The 12841-nt window shown below is 37.4% G+C and overlaps 1 protein-coding gene across 1 annotated transcript; it reads right to left on the bottom strand.

Moving 5' to 3' along the window:
• Positions 1 to 6047: 6047 nt before the first annotated feature.
• On the bottom strand, positions 6048 to 12260 carry Oxsm (3-oxoacyl-ACP synthase, mitochondrial). The gene is made up of 3 exons (XM_027932590.3): positions 12186 to 12260; positions 10384 to 11382; positions 6048 to 8557 (listed from the first exon to the last, which is right to left on the bottom strand). The coding sequence occupies exons 2-3, from the start codon at positions 11349 to 11351 to the stop codon at positions 8155 to 8157; spliced, it is 1371 nt and encodes a 456-aa protein (XP_027788391.2). The 5' UTR covers positions 11352 to 11382; positions 12186 to 12260; the 3' UTR covers positions 6048 to 8154.
• Positions 12261 to 12841: the final 581 nt, after the last annotated feature.

Raw genomic sequence — 12841 nt, 5'->3', positions numbered from 1 at the left:
ATGCTTATAACATAATTTTGTTAAATTCAGTTCATATTTACTCCCCTTTATCCTTCTGTTCTCCCTCCCAATCTCCTCCAGTGATATTCCCTATGTGTTTATAATATCTGACACACACACACACACACACACACACACACACACACACACACACATCATGTTTTCTTGATCCATTCATCTATTAATGGGCATTTAATTTGGCTATTACAAATTATTCTGCTATAAACATTGAAGTGACTGTATCACTATCATAGGCTGATTTTAGTTCCTTTGGATAAATACTATAAGTGTAATAGCTGAGTCATATGGTGGTTCCATTCCTAGGCCTTCTGAGGAACCTCTACACTGCTCTCCAGAGTGGTCGCATTAATTTGCAATGCTACCAACAATGTATGCGTATACTCTCCACTGACATCCTCACCAGCATTTATTATTATTTGTGTTCTTGATAATTGCCATTTTGATTGGAAATGAAATCTTAGTATAGCTTTAATTTGCGTTTCCCTGATTGCTAGAGATGTTGAACATTTTTTCATATATTTATTGGCCATTTTTTTAGAAATGTCTGTTTAGTTCTTTTGACCATTTATTGATTGGGTTATTTTATTTTTTAGTATTCAGGTTTTTTTAGTACTTTATACATTTAAGATGTTAATCCCCTGTCAGAAGAATAACTGGCAAAGATTTTCTCTCACTCTGTAGGCTCTCTCTTCATCCTTTTGTTTCCTTTCATGTGAGAAGCGTTTTAATTTGATGGCATCCCACTTATTGATTCTTGGTTTTATTTCTTGAGCTTTTGGATTCTTTAAGGAAGTTGGTGCCTGCACTTATATGATGAAGTATTGACCCTATGTTTTCTTCTAGCAGTTGCAATGTTTCTGTTCTAATTTCTAAGTCTTTGATCTTTTTACATTAGTCTTTTGTACAAGATGAGAGATGGAAATCTAATTTCATTCTTTTACCCATATGGATATCCAGTTTTTCCAGCATCATTTGTTAAAAAGGCTTTGTTTCTCTAACATATATTTTTGGCACCTTTGTCAAACATCAGCTAGCTTAAAGTGTATGGGGTTGTCACTGTGTCTTCAACTCTATTCCACTGGTCTTCATAGCTATTTTGATACCAATACCATGCTATTTTTGTTACTATATCTCTGTAGTATAATTTGAGATCAGGTATTGTGATCCTGCATCACTCTTCTTTCTCAAGATGGCTTTGGCCATTCTGGGTTTCTTATTCTTCCAAATGAATTTAAGGACTTTTTTTTTTCCTAGTTCTGTGAAGAATGTCATTGGTATTCTGATGGAGATTTAATTAAATCTGTATATTGCTTTTGGTAGTATGGCCATTTTGACAATATTAATTCTTCCTATCCAAGAATATGGGAAGTTTTTTCCATCTTCTAAAGTCATCTCAATCTCTTCCTTCAATGTTCTATAATTTTCATTGTAGAGATCTTTCACCTCTTTAGTTAGATTAATTCTCGAGTATTCTTTTTTAGGGTATTGTGAAAGGAATGATTTTCCTAATTTCTTAGAAGAATCATTGTTGGAGGATAGAAAAGAGTTGATCTCGTAACTTGCTGCTTTTCTGAATTCATCTATCTGGATATCTTCTGGTGAGGTTTTTCTGATCTTCTACATATAGGATCATGTCATTGGCAAACAGATAGTTTGACTTCTTATTTTCTTATTTGTATCCCTTTAATTTCTTTCTCTTGCCTTATTGCTCTGCCTAGAATTTTGAGAACTATTGAATAGAAGTGGTGAGAATGAACAGCCTTGTCTAATTCGTAAATTTAAAGGAAATGCTTTTAAAATTTCTCCATCTAGTATGGTGTTGGCTTTGGGTTTATCATACTAGCTTTTATGACATTGAGATAAGTTCCTTCCATCCCTAGTTTCTCCAGCATTTTTTAAATGAATAGGTGCTGAATTTTATCAAAGGCCTTTTCTGCTTCTAGTGAGATGATCATATAATTCTTGCCCTTTAATTCAATTTAAGTGGTGATTTACATTTATTGATTTGCATATGTTGAACCAACCTTGCATCCCTATGATGAAACCCACTTGATCATGGTGTATCATCTTCTTTATGTGTTTTTCAATATAGCTTGCTAATATTTTCCTAAGGATTTTGCATATATATTCATCAGAGATATTGGTCTGTAGTTTTCTTTCCTTGATATGTCTTTGTCCAGTTTTGGTATCAGGGTTATACTGGCTTCATAGAATATATTTGGGAGTGTTCCCTTCTTTTCAATTTTATGGAATAATTTGTGAAAGATTAGTGTTAGTTCTTCTTTAAGTATCTGGTAGAACATGGCTGAGAATCTACCAGGTCTTAAGTTTTCTTATGGAAAGGCTTTAATTGTTGTTTCAATTTCATTTCTTGAGGGAAAGTGGGGTGAGCAGGTATGGAAATCAAATTCCATGCATGCATGATTTTGTCAAAATGAACCAATTAGCAGGAATAACTATAATGCTCATAAACATGAGAGAATCAAGGTAGCTATTAAAGCTTTTAATATTCTTTCCTTAGTTCCTCTGTTAGGCATTTTGATGATGATGTGTCTTGTCAAATTTCTGTTCTGATCCTGTCTAATTGATGTCCTGTATACTTTCCATATGTTTATGTCCATCTCACTTTTGATATAGGGATTTTTCTATGAATCTGAGTTTTTTTTTAAAGAGAGAGAGAGAGAGAGAGAGAGAGAGAGAGAGAATTTTAAGATTAATTTTTAGTTTTCGGCAGAGACAACATCTTTATTTGTATGTGGTGCTGAGGATCGAACCCAGCGCCGCACTCATGCCAGGCGAGTGCGTTACCGCTTGAGCCACATCTCCAGCCCTGAATCTGAGTTTTGTTCTCTTGATGCTGCCCCAGAGTTCTTGTATATTCTAATCATGGTTCTTTTGTTTTCCTTTATTGCTTAATGAGTATTCAAGTTCATATACCCAGACTTCAAGGTTTATGAAGTCCTATTTTCTACATTATTAAATCTGTTGGTGATGCTTTCAAGTGAAGTTTTAATTTGACTCAATGTGTCTTTCATTTTCAGGAGTTCTGGTTTCTTTTCTCTGTTTCTTTATTGAAATGGTCTTTCATCTCCTATATTTGCTTTCTTAATTCATTCCTTAGATCTTCTTTCATATCAAAATGTTCTATCTCTAAATAAAATATGAACTAGGGCTGGGGATGTCGTTCAATGGTCAAGTGCCCCGGAGTTCAATTCCTGATACCTAAAATAATATTAATAATCACAACATGAATGAGGTAGAAATTATGTAAATTATATAATTCTATTATTTAGTGGAATTATAGTTTCTTACATGAAGAGAAAATAGGGTACAAAGGCAAGAGAGAGTTTAAATTTGTTTTTTAAAAAGTGAACAGAGAGGCAGAGATAGGTAGCAGATTTGGGTTGTAAATGAGAAGGAATAAAAATTAACAAAAAGTAATAAATGAAAGAGGAAAAGGGAAAAGGAAAATTTCACTATTAGTGGAGGAAGTGATTGAAGAAGAGAAATAAGATTTGTTCAAGGTGTAAACAAACAAGCAAATATAAGATCAAAACAACTCAATCCCATGTAATTATACTCCACCTGTCAAACCAAGACTACATAATAAATAGGTGCAGAGGAATGCAATTAAAGTGAAAGTAAAATTATATGAATACATATTTTTTAATTTATCCATATCATGACACACACACACACACACACACACACACAATCTTGCAAAATGGAAAAAAAATAAAAAATAATGAGATGTGAAAAAATTTAAAAAGTTAAAATCTTTTAAATAGAAAAGTAAAAAAATACAATATATTAAAAATTGGGGAACATAAAAGAAAAAAAATAAGAAAAATATTAATGAGAAATAAAGGGCTTGTTTACTGAAGTTGTCATAATGGTTGGCAGGGATAAATTTTCATTCTTTATATTTATTTATTTTTGGCTTCGTAACCCTGGGGTCAAAGGCTGGGGGTTTTTAAAGACCAATATCTTTGTGCTCCTCACCTAACTGCTAGGTGTTGTGGCTAGGAGGAAAAGCTGGTCAGAGGAGATCTCAGCTTCTTATCTACCAGTTTAGGGTGGGATAGTCTGGGGCATACTGACAAATTATGTATTCCTGTAGTGGGGGATGAGTGCAGAGTTCTTAATTGGAAGTTCATTAGTTGGGGATCAGTCTTGGCAGAACTTTGCAAATCTGTCTGTGTATATTTGAGAGTTGGTCCATGGCCCTGATGCTGGGGAGATGCTAGTCTCTGCAGGACATCTGGATCTCTAAAGCCTCTGGTAAAATTCACTATTAGAACGTAAGAACTAAACCTCTACAGGCTTCACTTTCATCTCTATGAATATAAATCACCCAGTATCCACCCTGGAGTGCAGATGCTCCTCTATGGCTAACCTAGACATCTTCCCAATAACTCTATGGGGCACCAGCAACAAACAGAGTTTTCCCCTCTTTGTACCCAGAGCTTGTATGGGCCAGGTACAATTTTCTTTGTGCCTATTTCAGTCATTCTGATTCAGAAACATTCTGGGGGTCATGATAAGTGACTGCTGGCAACTTTCTTTATGAGTTCCTGATCGCCTGTCTCTGCTTTCTGGTGTGTAGAGCTTACAGGTGATTCCCGCACCAGGGATCCTGCTTCCTGCGGAACTATTGGCCACTGGGGTGAATGGTTTGGGGTGGGTGGGGTAACTGAACAGTTTTCCCAATAGATGTGTCCATTTGGACCAGACTTACCATCTAATCCACAGGTTTTCCCCCAAAGCCAAATTCTTCTTTTTTCTTTCTCTGAAAACCAAGTTGTCTTCTTTGCTTGCCTGTGTTTCCCACCACTCAGCCACTGCTACTGCTGCTAGCACCCAAGTTGGTGTGTTTCCTCACATATTATTTCTTATATTATGGTCAAACTTAATATATTATCTCTGTGGTTTCTTTCTTTTTTTTTTTTTTTTTTAAGAGAGAGAGAGAGAGAATTTTTTAATATTTATTTTTTAGTTCTTGGCGGACACAACATTTTTGTTTTGTATGTGGTGCTGAGGATCGAACCCCCGGCCGCACGCATGCCAGGCCAGTGCGCTACCGCTTGAGCCACATCCCCATCCCCCTCTCTGTGGTTTCTTTTACAGTCCAGTAGTAAGTTTCAGTGAGTTCCCTTAGTTACCTACCTTGTTGAGGAGCAGTGTTCCTGGTTTGTAGGGCTGGTACTGAGGTACTGCTGAGATGAACACCCTTCCTCTAATCTGCCATCTTCACTCTTGGTTCTGTTTTTTTTTTTTTTTAACAGTGCTGGGGCTCACACCTACAGCCTTGAGCATGCTAGGCAATCACTATACCACTGAGCTCTACATCCCCAGCCCCCTGTCCTAGAGAATTTAAAAATTCATTTTTTTATTTTAATTTTTTTGGTGTGTGTGTGTACCAGGGATTGAACCCAGGGGTGCTCGACTGCTGAGCCACATCCCCAGCCCTTTTTCCTGTGTAATATCTTTAATTATTTATTTTTAAGTAGTGCTGAGGATCTATCATTGAGCCACAACCCAAGCACCCCTCCCCCCGCCCCACCCTTTTTAATACTTTTTTTTTTTTTGTAAGACACAGGGTCTTGCTATTGCTTAGGGACTCACTTAGTTGCCAAGGCTGGCTTTGAACTCTGGATCCTCCTGCTTCAGCCTCCCGAGTTGCGGGGATTACAGGCACATACCACCATTCCTGTCTCTTGCCTTACTTAAATTCAAAAGATAATACATACTTGTTTAAAAAATAACAATGAGATACAGAAAATAATTTAAAAGTCTTGACCATCTATATGAATTGAATAAAAAAATTCAGCAATAAGAGGAATTAATTGCTGATAAACTCAATAACATGCATGAACCTCAGAAACACTGTGGAAGAGGCTAGATGCAAGATTAATTTTTGTATATCTCCCTTTACATGAAATTCGAGAAAAGGTAAATTTTAGACAGAATGTTCTTCAGAGATGATGTACCATTAGGGAGACACTAACTGAAAAGGGACACAAGTATTTTGGGGTGATGAAAACATTCTTTATTTTCACTGAAGTGATAGTTAAATGTGTAGGCGTATAGTTCTCAAAAATCAATCACTGAACTATACATTTAAAATGAGTGTATTTTATTGTATACAAATGATGCCATAATAAAATTGATTTAACAACACAGACGAGATTTTCAACTTTGGAAGAAACTTGGGTCAAAATATCCTGTTTCATCCAGACCACCATCTTTCCTTACCTAGATTTCGCAAAACCCTTCTGACTCTATTCTCCTATGGGAAACATGCTTCCCCCGCAGTCTGTTCTTCACTGCATAGTCAAAGTGATGTTTCTTAAACAAAAGGTGATTGTGTTACTCCCAATATTCCCCATTCTTCTTCACATTTATCAGTCAGGGTTCAGTCACAGAAACAGAACCACAAAACTAGTTACAGGATTCTTACTGCCTTAAAATTTGTAAGGTTCTGTGTGACCTGACCTATACCAGATCCTCTAGGATTATCTCTTAATCCCCCAATCTCAGAGTATATTTATGTTCAGAACAAATGTTCTAACTTCTAGACCATTCCACACTGAATTTCTGTTAGCTGGAACATCTTTCCTTCTGCATCTTCCCCTTTAACCTGAAACCTTTACCCACATATGTACACAGCTTCCTGACCCATTCCTTTATCACTGGTGACCAGTAAAACATCAGTCTATGCTAGCATCTAGTAAATCTCAAACAAATAAATTTTATCATGTATTAAAAATGATTATAGTTATGAGTACATAAATGGAATGCTAGGTATATGGGAATAAAGTACTGTAGTCACAGTCAGTGGGTAGGAAATATAGCCAGCCTATTAAGATGTGGGAAACTCTATTTATTTCTGCAGAAATACACATATTCCCTTTATCCTCTTTCCACTCAATTCTGTTGATATATAAATTCCCATTACAACAAAAATGTCCTTAATTTTGAGTTACTCAGAAAGCAGAGCCTGAGAAAACGTGGTTTGTTTGGAAGATGACTCCTAGGAATAGTATTATAAATCAGGGATAAGGCATTAGGAGGAAAAATACCAGTGTTACTGGGTTGGTTAATGCTGTGGGCCCCCATTTCATTGGGGACCCCTCTGAGGAACTGTAGAGAAACATAGCTATCCCTCAGAAAGGAGACTGAAGCACTTACCCACCAATTGTCATCCTTCATTGGTTGAGTGTTGTCTCTGGGGTACTTGTACCCCAGTCTTCTGGGGATGAACGAGATCCTGATCCTTTGGCTTTACAGAAATCCCCAAGGCAAAAAAGGGACTACCAGCACTTGCGGCAGGAAGCTGGGAGAACCCAGGATACTATTACAGCTACAATGAGGTTAAAGATGGGCTGAGGGGATACTGTCTAAGTCACTAACAATTTCTACTCCAAATATCCTTATCTCCATTAATCACTGGGTACCAGATTAAATACAAAAAGAATATGAAATATCAAACCAATTTCACTTTCTTCTTTTAGAGAATTGATAGCTTAGGAGTTTAGGGAAATTCCACTAATTTATTGAATTAAGTGTGGATGATATGAACAGACCTACATAGGCAAAAGGTAAATAGATTGAGCTATACTCAAAAGAATGTTGATCAATGATGCATACTTCCAGATATATACTGGTATTCCTTTCAATATACTATATGTGGATGGTGCACCTGGAGTTGTACCATGCAGCAACCCTGCCTAGTATAAAGTAGCTCTTCTTTAAATGTCTCTGAAAGGAACAGAAGATGAAATGTCAGAAAGCTGTTTGAACTAGAGTATTAGGAAATTATGGATCAGCAGTTTTCAGATGTGGGTTATTTTGTCCCCAGAAAACATCTGGCAATGTTTAGAGATTTCTGGTTGTCAAATTAGGGAAGGAATTGCTACTGTAATTTACTAGGAAGAGACCAGGAAGCTGTAAAACATCATACAATGCACAGGACAGGTCCTTTTTCCCCAATAAAGAACTATCCTACACCAAATATCAATAGTTAAGGTTAAGCAACCCTAACAGAGATAAAGGGTATCTGGATTTTGATATAGAAACATATGCATGGATATATTATTTCCACATTTAAAAAAATACTGTTTAATTAAATTACTATATACCAGCAATACAAAGTGTTGCATTAGTACCCCCAAAACCAAAAGAATTGGTGAGTCCAATACATCGTTTATCAGTTTTCCATTCCTGTGCCTTTAGCGGAACATAATTCAGATCAAATTCTGGTTCTGTGCAATCCAGATTTAAAGTAGGTGGTAGTTTTCGATAATAACAAGCTAATGCAGTAAAAGCTGCCTCAACTGCCCCTGCAGCTCCCAGAAGATGTCCTGTGGCTCCCTTCGTTGAGGACACTGCAAGGGCATATGCATGGTCTTTAAAGAGATGTTTGATGGCTTTGTTTTCAGCAGCATCTCCCAATGGTGTGGAAGTAGCATGTGCATTGACATAGGATATGTCTTCAGGTTGAACCCCTGCATCTTTTATAGCAGCAGTCATACATCTAATAAGAAAGGAAATTAAACTTATCAAAACTAAGTTAATTTTAATAGTTTGTTATTGTTTTATTTTTCTGGTACTGGTGATTGAACCAAGGATATTCTACCACTGAACTGTACATTCTTAGCCCTTTTTATTTTTTATTTTGAGACAGGGTCTTGCTACCTTGCTGAGGCTGGCCTTGAACTTGCAAACCTCCTGCCTCAGCCTTCCAAGTCATTGGAATTACAGGTGTATGTCACTGCACTTGCTGACAGACTGTTTACCTGAATGGTTTATGTGAAAGAAATGTAAGTATCAGAGTACACTGGATGAACACCACCTTTCATTATCATGTAAGTTAGAATGCCATCTCTTTGGGAATAACGAGTCACACAAGCACCTTAAGATTCTTTCATCACCACGCATTAAACACACTAACTCATAGACTGTACAATCACAAATAAAATATAATTCCATGTATTTGAACTGGCATTTTTCCTCAGGAAAAAAACATGTTGATGCAACACTAAAACAATTATTAGAAATTTTTTTATGGGAAGGGGCAAGGTGGAGATTTAAAATATGGAGAAAGATTTAAAATTATGTTTTAGAACTGGGGATGTAGCTCAATGGCAGAGCAATTGCCTAGCATGTGCAAGGCCCTAGTTTGATGTCCAGCACTGCCAAAAAAAAAATTGAACAATAAAACTTTTAATTTTTTTTCACATTTAAATATAAAACTTAGCATATCTACTACTATTTCAGTGCTTTGAATAAACTCTCAAAATCCTCTTTATTTAGGATATAAGAATCCTAAATAAATAATTGTGAAGCCAAAAAGTAAATCTAAAAATTTTTTTTTAAAATTCTCTGAAAGAACCTTTTAAAATCTTCTGGATGTCAACACTTTTTTTAGTTCCTGATCTCTGAGCTGCAATTTCTGTTTATTAACAGACAGTTCAGGGTATAATTTTAAGTGTGCTAAAAGAATTCTCCTACAGATAACTATATAGCAGTCAGTAAACTATGGCTCTGTTCCGATGCCTCCTTTTGTAAAAATTGTGCTTTCATTAGAACACATTCACACCCATTCACTTAGGTACTACTGTCTGAGGATGCTTTCACAAACAGTTACAAAAGAAACTCTATGGCCTACAATACCAAAAATATCTATTATTTGTCCCTTCACAGAAAAAGTTTGCTAAATCCTAGCTAATTTAACTGGGTAAAACTTATGATTGAAAAAAGCTAAACTATTAGCTAATTCATTATCAAAGACTTTTTAAAACCTTAATTCATTACTTACCCTCTTCCACAATTAACTCAATTTTCAAAATGTGGCCTTTAGGCCAGTAGCATCACTGCAATCCAGGAGTTAGTTTAAAATAAAGAATCTAAAGTGCTACCTAGATCTGCTGAGTCCGAATCAGCATTTTAGTAAGATTCCTGAGTGATAAAAAGGCTGAGAAGCACTGACCTGAAAAGAACAGAACTCAACCTAAAGCAACCCGATACATCTAGAAGGGTTCATGTTACTGTCCTAGTCTAATGGAAGAACAAAGGATTATAGGAGAGAGCATACTGATAGTTATTAAGCACAAACTGAGGCATGGAAAACTGGCAAAATACACAGGATCTTCACAACTTCATTGACTAAAATCCAATTTATGTAAGGAGATTCAATCATGACTTCCAATACTTCAAGTAAAGAATTCAAAAATACTTTTAAGTCCAGAATAGAAAAACGATGAAGATACTGTGCATCAAGACCAGATATAATTTTCTCTAATTTGAGACTATAATAAAGTGTCTTATGTTAAAAAATTATTTTGAACACTGGGTCTTTACCTTAATGCACCTTCTCCTTCAGGATCAGGGGCAGTTATGTGACCAGCATCACCTGAGAGTCCATAGCCCAAAACTTCTGCATAGATCCGGGCCCTTCTTTGAACAGCATGCTCATATTCTTCCAGCACCAGCACAGCTGCACCTTCTCCCATTACGAAACCATCTCTCTTTGGATGAAATGGTCGACATGCTAACTTAGGATCTGAGTTTGTGCTCAGAGCCCGGGCTCTGGAAAACCCAGCAAGAGATAAAGGACTAATACAAGAATCTGTACCTCCAGCCACCATCACATCAGCATCACCGTGGGCTATAAATCTAAAAGAGTCTCCCACAGCATGAGCTCCTGTGGTACAGGCTGTTGATACTGCATGATTGGGGCCCTTGAGATTATGTCGAATGCTGACCTGGCCTGCTGCCATATTAATCAGAATCCTAGGGACAAAGAATGGGCTGACTTTATTATAACCTTTTGTCTGAAACATCAAAGCAGTTTCAGAAACAACTTCCAGAGGAACCATTCCCATGCCAATTGCAACACCAGTAGCCACTTGATCAGCTTCTGACTGAGGATGCCAGCCAGAATCTTTCATGGCTAACTCTGCTGCCCCAATGGCCATGATAGTGGGAGAAGACATGGACTTAATATCTGATTTGGACACAAAGTTTTGTTCATTAAACTGACCTTCATCAAAACCTCTTGGCACATAAGCAGCAACACTACAAGGAATACTCTTATATTCTTCACCAAGCAGTGAAACAATTCCACTTTCTCCTCGGAGAAGACGCTCCCATACCAATTGAGTTCCAACACCAAGGGGAGTCACTAAACCAATTCCTGTAATGACAACTCTTCTGGATGTTGGCACAGTTCCAAAAAACCTCTTTTCATTTATTAATTGATGGCATAATCTTGAAGATAGAAAACGACTGCTTGTAATTTTTAGGAAATGTAAGGAGTTTGACAACATGGTTGAGATTCAGATGATCAGAAACACATTCCTGTAACAGACCACAATACAGTCAGGAAGTATTCATTGTTTAAAGAGCTGAAGAGTTTAATAATGCAGAAGTTTGGTTTTTTTTTTGAATGCTTGATGTAAGCTTCTAATAAACACAGAGAAAATAATGTAACATCATTTTAATCTATTCATCAGCTTGGACTTAATTCCCTTGAGTACTGCAGTGCTTTAGATTGTAAGCACCTTCAGACATTCGAAGACAAACGAATTAAGGATTTATTTTTTTAATAAAATAGAATGTACAATGAAAAATGTGAAGCCACTCCTAGACTGATACGGGCTGCAGAAAGCGTTTTGTTCAGGACTGCTAAAAACGGACTCTAAATAGTATTTCTGGCTTAAAGGGAACAAAAACACATTTCAGGGCCCTTGGAGGCGGGTAAATGGGCTTTATCAATCCTCAATACCTAGGGATAAAAAGAGTTTCGAAAGGCCACCCAGAACCAGGAGTCCTAGATTGAGCATCTAGGCACTCAGGTTGAGAATCCACTTTAGGCCTAGGCTTATGCCGGGAGGACGGACAAGTCCCTCCACCTTTCTAAACCTCTCCTCTGCAAGAGGAAAATAGGATCAGCCAATCACTTCCGAAGAACTACGAAGGCCAGGGGCGAGGGTTAAAGAGGCGTGGCCATTCCCTGCAGTGCCTCTCAAACACTATGAAGAAAGCACAGCTGCACGAAAAGAAATTAAGCCGCGGGTCCTCGGACTTCCCTTTGGAAATTCAACCCCGACACGATTTGGGGATGAAGGCACTGAAACCCACGGGTAACAAGCAGTTGATACCTGTTTAAAGGGCTTTCGACAACCGCACGGCCCTTCCGCCGCGCTGACTCTCGCGTGAGCATGCGCACGCGTACACGCGCGTACATACGTACGCGCTCGCTCACGTGCGTCACGTGGGAGCGCGCTCAGTCCGTTGACCTTGCGCCGCGTCACCTTGTGTGATACCGGGCGGTCCGAGGTGGCTGGGCCCTTGAACGCTTGCGTGGAAAGACTCTGTCACGAACCTCTGGGATACGCCGATCGCCAAAGACCTGCGAATAACGCGAAAGATAGCGTTTTTGCCCGTCACAAAGAAACGTTGTTTTATTTTCAGTGATAATGCCCTTCTAGTCTCATGTTGTAGACAACTGATTAGGATTTTCAGTTATCACTGAAAATCCTAAAGGGCATTATCACTGAAAATCCTAAGAAAGGAAATTATTATAGGCTCCAAGTTATTTGTAACAGAAAAGTAGACTAACCAAAATGCCAACATCAGAAAATTAGTTGTGCAATTTGTAGCACATTCAAATGCTATGAAGCCATTAAAAATAATTCTATAGGTGAATATTAATGTGCAAAGATGTTGAAACTGTTAAATGCGAGTTACAGAACAGTATGCAGCATATCCGTTTTTAAAAAATAGTTTTTAAAGGTCTGCAAGGATGTACAATGAT

The sequence above is a fragment of the Marmota flaviventris genome, chromosome 1 (assembly GCF_047511675.1).
Source record: "Marmota flaviventris isolate mMarFla1 chromosome 1, mMarFla1.hap1, whole genome shotgun sequence".
NCBI classification, from domain to species: domain Eukaryota; kingdom Metazoa; phylum Chordata; class Mammalia; order Rodentia; family Sciuridae; genus Marmota; species Marmota flaviventris.
Note: the sequence above shows the minus strand (reverse complement) of the source record. Positions and strands in the feature narration are given on the sequence as shown.